General features: G+C 49.6%; 1 protein-coding gene across 45 annotated transcripts in view; it reads left to right on the top strand.

Moving 5' to 3' along the window:
• The window catches only part of SORBS1 (sorbin and SH3 domain containing 1), a 231,492-nt gene that overhangs the window by 11,678 nt on the left and 203,590 nt on the right, over positions 1-16,224 (top strand). For 39 of the 45 annotated variants that reach the window (XM_044935469.2, XM_045164213.1, XM_044935473.2 and 36 more), the window contains one exon: positions 603-643. The exons of the other annotated variants lie outside the window; for them this stretch is intronic. In XM_044935469.2, the coding sequence (XP_044791404.2) occupies positions 603-643 (41 nt within the window). The remainder of the gene's footprint in view (positions 1-602; positions 644-16,224) is intronic. 45 annotated transcript variants of the gene reach the window in all.

The following is a 16,224-nucleotide window of genomic DNA, read 5'->3' as shown; positions in this document are numbered from 1 at the left end:
TTCTAGCATGCCTTAAACATCGATTATTATTATTTTTGAATATTTATTTGGCTGCGCTGGGTCTTAGGCATGGCATGAGGGATCTTTTTTTAGTTATGGCATGTGGGATCTAGTTCCCTGACCAGGGATCGAACCCAGGTCCCATGCATTGGGAATGTGGAGTCTTAGCCACTAGGACCACCAGGGAAGTCCCTACAGGAATTGATTATTCCCATCTGCCTGCAGGCTACCTTTGAGCTTGGTTTCTCAGTATGAAGGGTCACTAGGACATAATGTGTGAAATTCTATTTCTCTCGTTGCCTGGAATGTGTGTCTATATTGTGGCTGTGCACGTGAACAGTTTCGGACTTTGTAAATAAATAGACAGTTCACTTGCCGATTGTTCTTCTCTACTCAGAGTTTGTCTTTAGTCAGGGCAGATCCAGCGTTGGGTGACTGTTTCTCACCAGTACAGAATGATGGCCGGGGTTGTAGTTGCTGATAACAAATTAACAGGAGAGAAAACGGGAGCAGTTTCATGGTACATTGCTGTTGGGGGTCTTTGCAAGGCTGCTGTAGCGTACATACTGCTGATTCGTCTGTTCTTGGGTCTCTCTTTGTAGACAGTGCACACAGGAGGCTGGATCTGGAAGCCAGGGATGAGGTAAGAAAGACTGGAACTGGATCTGGGAGATCTGAGTTGCTGCCCCAGTGCCCGGGCAGTAGGCTGGGGAGCAAGCCAGACATCTGGATGGTGAAGCCAAGGCAAAAGTAGGAACTGGGCTACGTTAAGCAGGACAGAATGAATCAGGCCCTGGAGAAAGCACAGTCCCAATCGGGACAGAAAATAGAGTAGCTGGAGAAAGCGGGGACTCGGGAGAGTCCAGGGCCTAGGCAGGCTTTGGTGGTAGTTGCTGAAAACCTGGTTGCCAGGCCCATGAGCCTAGGCCAACTTGGTCTCAGGCCTTTGAGGACTATTTTGCATTTGCTTTGTGGGGCTTTTATGGTGGACATGGTACATTAATGAGCCAGTCCTGGCAGGTGTGAGGGGGCGAGGCCTCCCAGGAACTGGGAAATGTTAGTCATGCCTGAGCACTGATAGAAGATACAGCTTCTCTTGGGGACAGCTGCTGCGAGAGGAGGCCCCGCAGCCACTAGCCTGCATTACAATCCACGGTCTTGGTTTTATCTTTAATTATTAAAGTCATGGGCTATTTAAACACACCTGAAGCATCATTGTAAATAATTTTCCCTTCGTGGGATCAGAAGAGCTCCAGTAGGGAAGAGGTTTTGTGGCTGTGCTTCTTTCTGGATTGTCCAGGTTGCTTCTGCAAGGAACATAGACCCAGGCAGCCAGGATACCCAGAGGATGCCCTTGACCGTGGGTACACACCTCCGAGGACTGTCTTACACATTGGTGTTTATTTAGTGTGAATCCTTAGTTCAAGGAGTATAGGGTTTTCTTTTGCATTGTAGGCAAGGAAGAAGCCGTGCTGTTAGAAGATGTAAAATATTGAATACTGTCTTTAAAAAATTAAACTGCCCAGGAGCCTTTGATTGGTGGTGTCCATGGCAACATGTATTGTTTTCAGGAGTGTCTTCCTGTGGCTTTGGGGCTCCTCAGAAGCAGGGGGTGGTTGCCACTGGCAGGACTGGCTGGGAGGCAGAGAGCCCACCTGCTCTGTTTGGCTCAGAGGCTGGGCACGTAGCAGGGCTGAGTGACCCTTTCAGAGGCACGAAGCTGGGGGCAGTCTGTTTTGATAGTAGAGAGGAGTAAGGGGGAGGAACTCGCCATCCTTTACGGGCTTGTTCATTCATTTTGTTTTATTGGCCTCTGTTGGCCCCTGGTGCTTACACATCTCTGTCCAGCCTCAGGACTTTTGCCCATGTGGTTTCCTTACCCTGGAGTGTTCTCTTCTCCCTCACTCAGCTAGCTTTGCTCATCTTTCAGGTTTCAGCTGAAGGCAGCATATTCCTGGGGGGAAGCCTTCTCGGACCCTCTGGAGCATGTTTACCGCCCCGTTTGAGACTGTCCTGATTCAGTGGTTTTGGACAGGGCATTCTGCAAAGCATCTGTGTCAGCCACTTTGTCACACTTGTTTGGCTGATCCTGTTTGTCTGCCCACCCAGCAGTTTGTAGGACCCAGATGCCAGCAGCCGGGCATTCTATCCCTGGTGCCTACCTAGCATGTGCCTGGCCCACAGGAGGTGCTCCCTGTCTGTGGGGCAAATGAAGTCCTTTATTAAGTTTTTGGTTCTGTCCCAGATTCTAAGAATACAAAGGGAATCAAACACTCCTGCTGTCCTCGCAGAATTCCTGGCCTAGAACAGTGGGTGAGCTCTCAGGATCGCTGTTGAAGGACCCAGAGGAAACATTATCAGTTGAAGTTCTATTTATTCTTTAACTCAAACAGAAGAGCAAGACGTAGCTTTCCTATTTATAGTAGTCCAGATTTTATCATTAACTTATAAGTAAATATGCTCAAAGCTATTTACTAATAGGAAGGTATGATCAAAAGGATTTTGACCACTGGTCTAAAAGGAGAGGTTGGCACATAGAAGAGTTTTTATGCCAACGTGTGATGAGCAACAAGTTAGGGCAAGTACAGTGGGCAAAGGGGAGCTGCACAGGAGGGAGCTGGGCCCAGCCTAAGGGAGGGCACTCCTGGTGAAGATAGGGGTGGTGTGAGAGGGGCAAAGACTTTTTAATAAGGCTGGAGTAAAGACAGGAGGCGGGCCTACTGGATGGCCCTCCTGGTGTTGATAGGGGCTGAGAACTGGGAATACTGAAATGCATGAGATGCAGCCCCTGTCTGCAGGATGGACACGGTCTGGGCGGGGTCTTCTACTAGAACTGTACAAAACGTGCCTTAGGAGACAGACAGCGAATACCTGGAATTCAGAAGAGAGTGGGTATTTTGTTTAGGAGAGATCAGGCCTGCTCATACTTTGAAAAATCTCCCATGAAGGTCACACCACTCCCTCTTTTCATTGTAGAAGGGGAAGGGGAGAGAGCTGGGGACTGACTTCCAGCCTCTTTCATAAACCCCCTCAGGGTTGGGCTTCTCCATGATATTCTCTTTCATCTACTCTGATTTGCTTAATGTGATTTAGATACCCACTCATAGGCTATATTTTCTGGCTTATAAAATTGTATACGAATAATTGTACACAAACATTGTATACACCATGGCACATGGTATATATAAGTATGAATATTTGGTGCATTCACTTACCTGTGTAATTCTATGCACTCCTTTCTTTTTTAAGTCCCAGGGCTTGAAGTAATTATGTAATTAGAATCCACATAGTATGGCTAGATAAGGTGTAATTAAAGAGGAAAGCCTAATTTTGGAAGAATGATAAGAGGTCATTTGACTCATTCTGGGCCCCAATCCAATCTTGGAAGAACAGGGAGAGGTCACTTGGATGAACAGAGCTTGAGGCCACGCAGGAGTCCGGACTGGCCTGCTGGACAGAATGCTTCAGTTTCCTGTGAAGGCCATTCAGTGAGCATCCTCCTGGTGTGGGTATCATAGGAGGTCTGGCCATGAATAAGGAAGAGAAGGTCTGGAGCTTAGGGAGGACTCCGGGAGGACATGGGCTCGAGGACAACTAGGACGTCCCAAAGTGGAGATAGGAGGACTCCTGGGGGTGACGGGGATGGTGGGTTGAGGGGGAGTCACAGAGGAGGTGGAATCTAAGATGTCCTTGCTCTTGAAACTCTCCTTACCCTTAAAGGTAAAATAACTTTCTGGCACCTTAGAGGCACTCAGGTAATGATTGTGGAATGAATGCCAGGCTGAGGTTGGAGGTGGAAGGAATGTAGCCAGGTTGTGGGGTGATGCATTTGTGGTTTGGTGAGGAGGTAAGCTCAGACAGCTCAGCAGTGCGGTGACCCTGGGGGCCAGGAGAATGCCAGGCTGAGGCCTCAGGTCTGGAGAGGGAGCCTTGAAGGGCAACAGGATGGGGAGCCAGGGCGGGAAGGGAAGACTTTCCAAGGAGGGGAGTCACCTGTGACTCCTTGGCCTCCCAGGCCAGAGTCTGGGGAGGGAGCCAAGAGGATCCAAGAGAGAGGGGAGGGGCCGCGGAGGGGAGCAGGGCCAGGCTGGGTGGGCCGAGGAGCTGGAGGAACTGGTGCGTGGGGTTCAAGGCTTGTAGGGCAGGAAAGGTTTGATCTGGTGGGACTGAGGAGCTGTGGCAGGTTTTTAAACAAGAGAGTGGCATGAAAAAGGCATGTTGTCTTTGTCCTGATGTGATAGGGACCAGGTGGTGGCCCTTTATCAGGGTTCCTGGTCTTAGTGATGAGAAGGAGGTGAGACACGAGGCAGGGGGAGAGGTTAAGGTGACCGTGAGCTTCCCAGCCTGGGAGGATGGTGACGCTTGAGATAGGAGAGGGCCAGGCTATGGGCAAGAGGCTGTGAGCAGAGGCTTGGTGTGTCTAGAGTCCTGAGTCCCTGGTTCTAACCCAGCCCTGCCTCTGAACTAGCTGAGAGATCTTGGGCCAATTCCCTGATCTCCTGAACTCTTTATGGCAAGGGGAAGGATCTGGGCTGGAGATCTGTGAATTTGTGAGGCTGCCCTATGGGGGTGAGCAAAGAAACATCTTCCTGGAGTGGGCAGTGGGTGTAGGGGAGAGGCTCTGGGTGATCAGGTTGGATGAAGAATTTGGGGGAGAAGAATGTTCAGACTCACCCTGCCCTCTCAGGGTGCTTATGAGACCCTGACATAAGGGGCGTATAAAATCTCAGCCAGGACAGTGCTGAGGTCTCTGCTCCATTCTGAGTGGAGCAGGGGAGGGGTTAATCTTCCTGGATTCACAGAAAGGAAATTCTCAGGGCAGGGAACTGGCTTTTAGTGAACTCCTGCCCCCTCCTCTCCACCCGCCCCTCCCACCCCACACCCCAAGTCAGCTTTTGGGAAACTGTGGCCTTGGACCTTTAGAAAAAAGAGTTTGTGTGGAGAAGGTTTCCTGACAGAGGAGGGCTTGGATAGAGCCTGGGGAAGGGGCAGATGGAAGGACTTCCCAGAGAAGGAGAGGGACCCAGAGTTGCGGTACAGGATTTCAGATGGAGAGCCCAGAACGGAAGGCAGACGTATTTTGAATACCTAGTGTGTGTGTTAGCTCTGTGCCAGGTGCTTTCATGATCGTTGTCTCGTAATCTTTACCTCATTTCTGCCTCTATTATCCCATTTTACAGATAAGGCAGAAGGATAAGACAGATGAACTAATTTGCCCAAGGTCTCAGAACGGCAGGATTTCATTTCTCAGGGGAACCTAGGGAAAAGGGGGAAAGATGTGTCTTTATGACACTTATTCCTTCTTAAGCACTTACTGAAAATGTGGGTCCAGCCGCCCTGTGTGCCACGGCATTCCAGTATAGCACAGCATTTTGGTGATCCCCTGGGTCTAAATCCCTCACTTTATGGATTAGGAAACTGAGGCCCAGAAGGAGAAGGGCTATGCCAGGGTTGGGAGCAGAATGGGGATGAAAACTAGGAGAGTCTGGAGACTTCGAGACTGTTATGGCTCTTTTAAGGCCTCCCTGTGGAAAAGTTTGTTTTTAGACAACAATGGAACCCTTTGTCTGGAGAGTTGGTCTGGGCAGGGTTGGAGCTCAAAGATTCTGTGTGTGTGTGTGTGTGTGTTCTTTCCTTCACTTTAACCTCAGATGCCTTTGAACCAGCAGGAAGGATTCCTTAAGACCAAAGGTTAAGACCAAAGGCCTTTAACAGGTGGAAAGGGCATAGGAAGTCAGGGGCGGGGCGGGGGGAGAAGATCAGAAACCACAGAAATAGAAGATTAAACTCTAGGCTTGGCTAAAAGGAATTTTCCAGGCCTGTAAAAACTCACTAACGTTTATCAGATCCCCACTGTGCCTGGCAATCTTTACGTGTCATTTTTATGTAACTGCCATGGCCGAGGTGCTGTTGATTGCTTCCATTTTATAGATGAAGGAACTGAGGCTCCAAGAGGCTGTGACGTGCCTCATGTCACAGAGATAGTAAGACATAGAGCCAGGACATAGAGCCCAGAGCCACCTGATCAAATGCTCTGCCTGTAACCCCTAAGGTGTTTTATAGTACTGGGAGCGTCAGGAGTCTGAGTATATACAGAATAGCACATTTAGGGAGCGAGCCCTTCAGCCATGGTTCTGTGGAGGCAGTTTTACTCCTATGGGACATTTGGTGACGTCTGGAGAGATTTTGCTTGTCATGTAGGGGGTGCTCCTGGTAGCACATTTAGGGAGTGAGCCCTTCAGCCATGGTTCTGTGGAGGCAGTTTTACTCCTAGGGACATTTGGTGATGTCTGGAGAGATTTTGCTTGTCATGTAGGGGGTGCTCCTGGCTTTTGGTGGGTAGAGGCCAGCATGCTCCTCATATATCCTGGAGTGCAGGACGGCCCCACCACCAAGTTACCCCACGCCAGATGTCAGTGCTCTGAGGCTGAGCACTCCTGCCCCTGGGGGGCCTGGGTGTGTCTTTACCTCAGGCATAGGGTGAGTAGAAGGCCACCTGGAAAGCCCACCTGAGTTGTTCCCTTGCCTCCAGGGACTTGTGTTGTACCCTGGGGGATGTTTGCAGTTTGGGTTCCTCACTGAGTCCCGAGGGGCTGGCGTGGTGGTTGCGGTGAGTGGAGGCCGAGAGGACAAATTCCAGTAAGCCCAGGGTGGCCCAGGGCTGCGGAGCTGCAGCAGGTGAGCGGTGGGTGGGGTCCAGTCCCGGCTGCTAGGAACTCATTCGACTCTCTGGGTATCACTGAAATAAGAACAGATGCAGCTAATTGTCCATGTTTTTCCTTCGTAAAAGGAAGTGGTCACTATGACCACTCACCACTGGAATGTCTGAGAAGGGGGTACCCATGTTGCAGTTGCCCTTGGAAGTGGCTGTGACGCTTGCCAAGCTCCTTTGTTACTAGTTACTGTTTAATCGGACTCGTGTCCACCAGGGCCACTCAGGGTAGAGCTGCAGACATGTCTGGGAAAGCCTGGGCGCCCATGGCCCTTACTTGAGCTTCTCTGAGCAGTTTTATCTGCACATTGCCAGTGGTGGAGCCCCCTCTTCCAGGTCAGGTACAGGCAAAGCATGTGTGTGTTCTTGTCTTGCGTGGTATACGTCACCAGGTGAGACTTTGGCCTCTGCAGGCCTTCCTCTGTGACCCCTGTGTCAGGCTCTCCCTCCGTTGCCACGCTTCCATCCCAGTGCCTTTCCCCTGCTGGCCCTCCCAGCCTTCCATCACCCAGGCCCCACCCCAAGACCTCCTTTCTGAAGCTCTCTGGCCACATGAGCTGCCAGAGTCACCTCCCCACTCCAAACACCCTCTGCCCAGTGACTCCTCTGGTTGTTTATCCAGTCATTACATCCTACTGCTGCTGTGTCATCTTCTGACCTCTCCAGGGGTTCACTCCCTAGTGGTGTGGACTCAGGTGAGTCACTTAACCTCTGGAGAAGCGACATAATGTTGAAGCAGGTAACCTTAGTCCTCTCCTAGCATCAGTGTGGAAGGGGAGGCACAGCTCTTGGATGTGGGGTGTTTCTCTAAGGTTGGTGGAAATTTAGGCTCCCCTTGGATCCCATACAGATTTGTGGAGAACTTGAAACTCCTTGTCGGAATGCTGTCTCCAGACTAAATGAGGAAACTTCTCTAATAGTAATTCTTTGCTCATCAAATGTTTGTTGAATGCCTGTTGTGTCTAGAGGTGTGTGGGGGGTTCAACAGGGCTGTATGTTGGGTCTCTTGGGCACGACCTTCAAGGAGCCCCAACCCTGTGGGGTATTGGGGTACTGGGGTACAAAAACTTAACCAAGGACCTTCCAGCATATCACCCTGTGTCCATCCTTACTACCTGCTATCAGTTGTGTACACCACTCCCCACCACATACACCAAAGTTCCATAAGAGGTGGAACTTTTTCAGCCTTCTTCACTATGTGCCTAGCACATAATGTGCAGTCAGTAAATACTTGTTGAATGAATGCAGTCAAGAATGGCGCCATTTGACTTGGGTTTTGCAGGGAGAGTAGGGCTTCCCTGGTGGCTCTGATGGTAAAGAATCTGTCTATAATACAGGAGACCCAGATTCAATCCCTGGGTGGGGAAGATCCCTTGGAGAAGAAAATGGCAACCCACTCTAGTATTCTTGCCTGGGAAATCTCATGGACAGGAGAGTCTGGCGGGCTACAGTCCATGGGGGTCACAAAGAGTCAGACATGACTGAGTGACTAACACACAAAAGCCTTGCAGGGAGAGTAGGAGTTAGACCTCTGTAGATGGTGCTCTGGCCAGCGCTGGGGTGGGGTGGAGGCAGGAGGAGGAAATGCTGGGAACAAATGCACAGGGATAGTAAAGCCCAGGCTGTGTTGTGTAACTACAGGTCCATTGGAATAGGACAATGCAAAATGCAGAAAGACTGGAAAGGTGAGTTGGGGCCAGAGGGTGGAGAGTCTTGAATATGGTAAAGAGACTGGATTTGTTCTACAGTTGATGACCTCACCTTCCAATTTGCTTCTAGGGTGGCTCTGCCTCTTACTCCAGTGTGATTATTAATGGAGCCCCCTCTCTCTCAGGTGTCCTTCTCTGGGTGATGGTCAGATGGTCCTGCTGTCCTAAAGGCTGTGGGGAGCCCTGGGTGGCACATGGTCAGGCTGGCCTTGGGGAAATCAGTGCCCACAGTCCTTGGTGAAGCCTGGAGGCGGGAGATGAGACATCCCAAGTTCAGGTAATTCAGGCCTGAGCTTGACAAATTGTGGTGACACCTGAAAGGAGGAAATGGTTACGAGAGAGAAGAAAAGCTGAAGTGATTCCACACATGGTCTCTAAGATTACTCCAAAGCAAATCTTCCAAAGACAGACCCGCTCTAAAAGTTCCTACATCCTGGACAAGCGGTCTTCTAACTGGAAGTTAGGGCTGATAAGAAAACCATCTACAACGCGCCTGTTTCCTGAGCAATTAAAAGCCAGAGAAGCTTCTTCCCAGCCTCCAAAACATTCTGGTGCAACACACTGGTATTCATTTTCCTAAACCCCAGCATTGTTCCTTGGAATTTAAAATAGGTTATGAATGTGCCTGATGTCAGGGAAGATAAATTTGTGAGGAGGACTGTAGTCAATACATTTCCTTTTTAAGTAGAAACAATATAAAGAGCTTAATTCAGACCCGAATCAATCTCACTTTGTTGCCATGATTGTGTAAAACCTGAACTGCTTTATGTCTGTCACACTGTTTATATTCCCCCAGTGTTCCCCATCTCAGCTGGCCCCGAATGCAGTCAAAGCCTTTTTAGGCCATGCACAGCGCTCTTCTCTCAGGGCTGTTTTCTTGTCTGTTGCAAAAAGGGTTGTGCTGTGAGCAGGGATTTCATTTAATCTCTAGGGCTGCTCTTCAGGGTGGCTATTTGATGGTGCCCCCAAATGAGCTTGCTTCCTTTGTTCAGGAGAGTTGGAAGGTTAAATTCTTTGGCTTTTTTTTTTTTTCCCATTGAAAAGATAATCACATTAAAAAATGGTTGATACAAATACTTTGTTCAGAAGTAAAAATATTACTATAAAAATGTTTATTGAAAAATTTCATTCTCATCCCTGCCAGGTCCGCTTCCCTTTCTTCCCAGAACCTGGTCCCCATTAGGTGGGCTGAGTATACATTCCAGCTTGCCACGGCAGTCCTACTTTAGGGTCTTTGTTCCCGGGAATCATCAATAACAAACTCTTTCACTGGCAAAACTGATTTCATCCTCCCTGTTTAGGTGATAAACGATATATTCTCTAAAGGCTGGTGATTTTTTTTTTGAAGTTTCTTATGTATTCCTCCCAATTTTTCTATATGCAGATACATAAGGAGGTGATATACATTGCCTTTGTCACGGAACAGTATATCCTGGAAAACTCCACATCAGTAGAAATGGAATTTCCTTATGCTGTTAAACTGTCTTTGGATAGGAATGTTTGCAGAGACTGGTAGGCAATGACCTTTCTCTTGGTTTATCAGTTTAACTGCTCTTTAAGAGTTGCTTCTGTTTACCTAAGGAGAAACAAAAGGCTGCGGGAAATGAAACGCGCTTCCTTCACTTAGGAAAGCCAGTTCAGTAGTAAACTCATCCAGGAAGCATTTATGAAGCACCAGCTTTATGCCTAAAATGGTGCTAGGCACTTGGGATGAAGTGTGTCTCCCCTTCATTGCCACGTGCCCACATGCTTCAATATCCAGCTCAGATGCCTCAGCTCTTCATGAAACCTTCCCTAATTCCCCAGCCGGAACTCTTTGACATCTGCACACATTCACTTACCCATTATCCATCCATCCATCCATCCATCCATCCATTTATCCATTTCATGAAGCAGCCTTTACCGAGTTCTTCCTTGTGCCAGGACCCGTGCTAGAAATGAACCAGGTGACGAGCCTCTTTGCTGTCAGAGACGGAGAGAGATGAGCAAACAGGTGATTACAGTGTAGGGTCGTAGCTGGGGTGATAGCATCATCATTGCTCAGCTGTGGGGAAGCACAGAGAGATGGACGCCTGATTACTATCAAGTTTTGGGGAGTTGTGGAGGCTTTCTGAAGACACTTCTTCTACTGGGACTTGCCTTTATTTTCTGCTGTATTTGCTTCATTTTCACTGGTACACTGAGGTCCTTTATCTTCTCAGCTCTAGACCCTTCTCCTGTCACTTCTACCCCTGGTGAAGTGCTCTGAATTTAATAACCACTCAGATATTAAGTGGAAAACAGACTTGGCCATCATGGTTTATCTAGGCAACTAGTATCCTCAAAGGTCCCTCTAAATAAGTGCCTGCCCCTCCCTTCAGTCCTTTTTTTCCCCACACGAAGCCTTCTCTGTTCCTACTTCCTCTACCCTGTCTCTGATTAATGCTGAAGAGCTGCGTGAATAGAGCCCCAAGTCTCACCCCCTCTTGGGTCTTAGTTTCCCCGTTGGAAGGAGCGGGTTGGGGTCCGACCCCTGAGGACACTGCACCTCTGACATTTCAGAAACAATACTTTCAGGACTCAGCTGGCAGCCTCTGCCAGCACCTTCTTTTATCTTCTCCTAATAAGTCCAGCTTCCCTTGCAGTTTCCTGGTGCCACAGGGGGTGATTGGTGCACGACAAGAGATAGCCAGACCTTCTAATAAAGTTGAAAGGGCCACAGGGAGCGCGGGGATGGTGGGGCGAGGGGCCGTGGGCCGCTGTGCTGTGTGGTGGGCGTGGCACTGAAAGGGGATGCAGGTAAGGGCTCCGGCCGCTGCTGCACAGGAAACCAATAGAGTCACGGGACAGGGTTCTGGCCGAGTGTTAGCAGACGTTTCCCTAAAACTGTGCTGAGCAGCCTTTCGTGGGAAGAGGTGAGGCTTGTTTGACAACTTGCTATACACAGGAAATAGGAGGGCACTGGTGTGACCCAAAAGGAACTGGGACTTAGAGTTCGCCTGTGTGCCTAGCCCTGTTCTACGTGTCTAACATTCCATTAAAGCAGTAGTTCTTCCACTTTGGGGAGCATCATGACCCCTTGGGGGTTCTTGTTAAAAATGCATATTCCTCTCTGGGGGGAACCCAGGAATCTGTATTTTCCATGCTGTCCCCTGGGTTTGTACAGGTTCTCTGAATATTTTCAGCTGCAAGTTACAAACTCCAACTCAGACAGGCCAGCAGTAGGGAAACTCATTGTCTCTCAGACCGGAGGGGGTGCTCCACATAGCTGCATGACCCCGCTGTTCACGTGACCTGCCGTGTGACTATGCCCCCCTCCCCTGAGCTGTGCTGTGGGGCGATTCTGAATCCAGAGGTAGGGTGGGCTTTGGAGTTGACTCAGGGGCTCCGTGATGTCCACAGGGCCCCAGGTTCTTCCCATCTCCGCCATCTTGGATGCTGGTTTCATCTGCCGGCTGTGGCGCTTCCAAACGTTTTAGTCGGACACAGCCACATCCAGAGGAGGAACGAGGACACAAGTTGACTCCTGGCTCGCTCTCAAGTACCAGAGGCACCCCCAGCTCTCTTCCACCATGCCTCCTTGGCTGGAGTGGGCCAGTCACTGTTCACTGGGGGTGACCACACTCCTGGAGCCACCTGGAGCAGCAGTGGGAATCCGGATACAGCAGAGTCTCCTGTAGGAAGGAAGAAGGCCCAAGGACTAGGGGCTGGGGAGGAGTCCATCGGGGCCCAGCACACAGGTGGTTTGCAGATCACAGACTGAGAAACACTGCCTCCCATCATCCTGAAGGGCTCAGGCTGTGGGTGAGGTTATCTCTGTCTTGCAGATGAGGAAATGAGACTCAACTGAGCTCCAGTGACTTGTAGATAACACACCGCCAGAAGGTTGTGGGCTGGGAGTGAGGGAACTGGGGTGTTTGTGAGCCTTTCTAGCCCTAGGAGAGTGCATAGTCATCCTGTTTTGCCTTCCTGAAGCGTCAAAGCAGCCCTCTTCATTTCTGATTTCTCCTCCGACTGCAATTACACATGGTAGGGGGCCTGTAGGAAGAATTCTCTGGGCACCAGGAAAACTGTATATTGTGCTTCCCCCACGTCCACGTGGGCAGTGCCTGAAAGCAGTTGAAAAAATAATCTCAGCTCCAGTTTTGGGGGGCTATGCCTGTCAGTCCCTGTGCTGGGTATAGTGGCTACATCATCTTGAATTTTGGCAGCAACCTCTTCAGTTAGGTTGTGTTATCTGGGTATTTCTGGCTGGGGACACTGAGGCTCAGGAAGGGGAAGCTGGTGGGTCCTAGTGGTGGTGGTGGCAGAGCTAGGATGGTCAACACCCAGCGTCCGAGCAGGTGCTCCCTGCTCCACGCTGCGGCTTATCAGCAGCTGCCAGGCCTGTTATGCCCCCGAAGGCAAGTTCTCAGGGAAAGGGGTTTCAGCGTCCAAACAGCTTCAGAGGAGCCGAATGTTTCCTATGGGAATAATTCTCAGGGCATTAGGAAAAATATCCTGAGCATAATAAACACAAGAAAGAAACAGGAAATCTGGTTTTGTTGTATAGCCGCTAAAATGCGAATAGGATAAACTCTCCAAAGAACCCAAAGGTTTGTTGGATTTGAAAATGGAAGGCTTTAGGGACTTCCTGGGCAGTTCAGTGGTTAAGACTCCACTCTTCCAGTGCAGGGGGCATGGGTTCAATCCCTGGTTGGGGAACTAAGATCCCACAGGCCACGTGGTGCAGTCAGAAAAAAAGAAAAAGGAAGGTCCTGACTGAGAGGGTAGGAGAACCACCCTGGCTTCAGGAGATGGTGGGTCAGCGGTGGACAGTGTGGCAGCGAGGAGGAGAGCTGGCTGCAGGGTCTGAGTGTAAATGCCTTGCTTTCCCCCCTGTCTTGCTTTTGTGCTCTGTGACCTTGGGCAAGTCACTTAGCCTCAGAGCAAGATGGGTCCTAGCTGCAGCTCCCCAGGCCGAGAGAGCAGAGAGGTAAAGGGTGGGGCAAGCCTTGCCAGCTGGGCAGGGCTTGTGGTGGTGAGGGTGTCAGGGCGTCAGAGCAGAGTAAAGCTTGAAGTTTTAAACTTAGTGCTGCTTTAAGGTGCTGAGCTGTTACTTGTGCCCAGCACAGGGCGCCTCACAGCCGGGGGAGGGACGGTGTCTGGCTGTGGCCTCATTTCAAGAAGAGATCAGCTTTGCCTGAAAAGCCTCCCTTTTAAGCTCTGGATGTTTGGAGTCCCTCCAAGGGTGCGTTGCCTGGCCTGTGCCTTGGGGAGTATTGCCCACAGGTGTCTGGGAGGAGAGGGCAGCAGGACCAAGTGGGCAGAGGTGAGTGCCCCAGGCTCTGTTCAGAAGGTACAGACCGTGAGTGGTGTAGGAGGACCCTGGGGTCTCTGGGAGCCATGGATACACTGGGAGGAGGGAGCTGACTGTGTGTTGAGGATGGACCACAGGTGTGTGTGGGTTTGGGAGAATCGACAGGTGAGGCCCTTTCCCAGTACAGCCACCATGCCTCTGATGGTGGTGGCACTGGAGAGACAGTGACTTGACTTTTCAAATATGAACAGAGCAAATAATAGGGATTTTTTTCATTTTCCCAGGGAAGTACATCAGCAACTTTGTAGGGTTTTGAGTCTGCAGCAAAGTATTTCAGATTCCTTTCTCCCTCTCATCCTTTCTGCCCCTCCTCCTTTTTTGACACCTTCTAAACATTTGTTTAGAACAACTTATGCTTGGCAAGCTGACCTTGGGGCCCAGGTTTCAAAGACCAAAATCATTGCCCTCGAGGAGTCTCCTAGGTAAACAAAGGTGATTACAAACCGGGTGCTAATGGGCATCACAGGGTCCTCTGGGAGAGGTAGGAGGGAAGGACAGTTACTTCTCAGAGGCCGTGATACCAGAAAGGGGCTGAAAGCTGGGTGGGGCATGTGCCAGGTGGCCCAGCCCTTTGGAAGGCATTCTAGGCAGAGGTGGGTAATAGCATTCATCTGGCAGTAACCAAGTTCACAACCAAGTTCACCCTGTTTAAGAGGGTGATGCACAAGTGGAAGAGACTCAGTCCCTGCCCTGTAGGTGCTCACAGGAAATGATCATGCAGGTGACAGTGTGACTGGACGTGGACAGAGTCCTGTGGAAACAGATAGGCCCTCAGTCATATAACTCAGTTGTATTTGCTTATCAGTCTTCCTGCCGGGGGTCCCTTAGCAGGTTCTTTCATTACTTCTCACCAGTGAAAGGCTCTTGTTAAGAAGCTAGCTTGCTGCCTGCTACCCTCAGGGTTGACTGTACCCTTCCACAACTTGTGGCATCTCTTTATACTTATGGATCTGTTCCTGGTGGAGCCAGCCCTGGATTTAGGAAGTTGGACTTGGGCAAGGTACTTCACCTCTCTGAGCTTTACTTTCACTTATTGAAAAAACAGCAGTTGGATTAGGTCAGGTTTTCCATGCAGCAGCCTAGGGATCACCTACCTTAGAATGTTAGGGTGCTCCTTGGCATACCGAGTCCTGGGGGGTGGGGGTAGTGCCTCTCCCCATTCATACAGTCAGACTCTTGGGAGTGGGGCCTGGGATTCTGCTGTTAACAGGCTCTGCAGGTGATGCCTGGACATATTAAAGTTTGGGGATCTGGGCTCCATGACTTCAGCCTCTATTCTTTCCAGCCCTAAGCTCCTCAGCCATAGGTATGGCCACAGGAACTGGAAAAATAAAATGTTAGTTCTCTTGATGTTTTATCCTAGCTCTCATGCCTTCAGCAAACTGCTCCTTAGTTTAGGTGTCCCGAATCTTGACGGTGTGTGCTTGTGAGTGGATCAGCAGGCTGGTTTGATATTCCTTGAGGAAGAAAAGCCCTGTTGACGTGCACCTGAACGTGGCTGTCAGAATCTGTTTATGAGCTGAATCATTACAATAAACACCTATCGTAACTTTTCATCTCTGGCTTTGGAGTGTTTGCCCGGCTTCCCTCTTCTGAGTCATTCTCCCTTGGCTCCTGCATTCTGACGGGGTCATTTGCATTGTCTAACTTGGAGCCAAAGGTTTCATCCTCTGTTTGATAAATGACATCTCTGCTCTGGGTTGCCTCTGATCATCTTTGTGAGGTTTTTAAGGGAGGCTCACAAGGCTTTAATAGCAGTCCTCATTCTTCTGGTGATGTATGTGAAAACACAGTTTTTAGTGTTCAAAGCCAGTGACTAAGGGCTAGTAATATATGTCTGCTGGGAGTCTCCCCCAGTTTCTTATCCTTTCCCCTCAGAAATCTAAAAGCCCCTAGGATTCCACAGTGTTGGTGATTTTGAGAAGCTGCTTCCTGAAAACATTCTCAGCCTGACGGCTTCATATCACTCAGATATGAATGCAGTGGTCTTAAGTGAGGACATTGTATTTTGTTCCATCATAAAGCTTAAACCTTGACACCTAGTATTTTAGGTCTTAAAAAATTAAAAGCTTTCCTCTGGATCTTAGTTCATTTCTCATCTTGTTATTCTGTGCTGTGGTTTTCTTTGTCAAAATTGATATGTAAACACAGAATTTTACACTAGTAAATTCTGGTGAAGCCCTCCACACAACCCAGCTGGGAGAAATGCAGAGCTGTCTTAAAACTATGAAAAGAGGTGGATGTGGGCATGTACCCTAGAAGGCAGGGCTGGTGTGACTCTTTCCTGTGTTCCCCAAGGGTCTTGCACAATTCTCTGCCCACAGTGGATGTCCAATAGGTGGCTGCTGGAAGAATGGATTTAAAAAATATAATAGATCAGTTGTTAAACTGACGAAGGTGTGCAGTTCAAAGGAAGGGGGAATCAGTTTGATTTTGAATTTGCCCTTGGTTCTTTGTGAAGTTTA

This window comes from Bubalus bubalis, chromosome 23, assembly GCF_019923935.1.
Source record: "Bubalus bubalis isolate 160015118507 breed Murrah chromosome 23, NDDB_SH_1, whole genome shotgun sequence".
NCBI lineage: Eukaryota > Metazoa > Chordata > Mammalia > Artiodactyla > Bovidae > Bubalus > Bubalus bubalis.
This window is presented reverse-complemented; position numbering and strand designations above follow the sequence as displayed.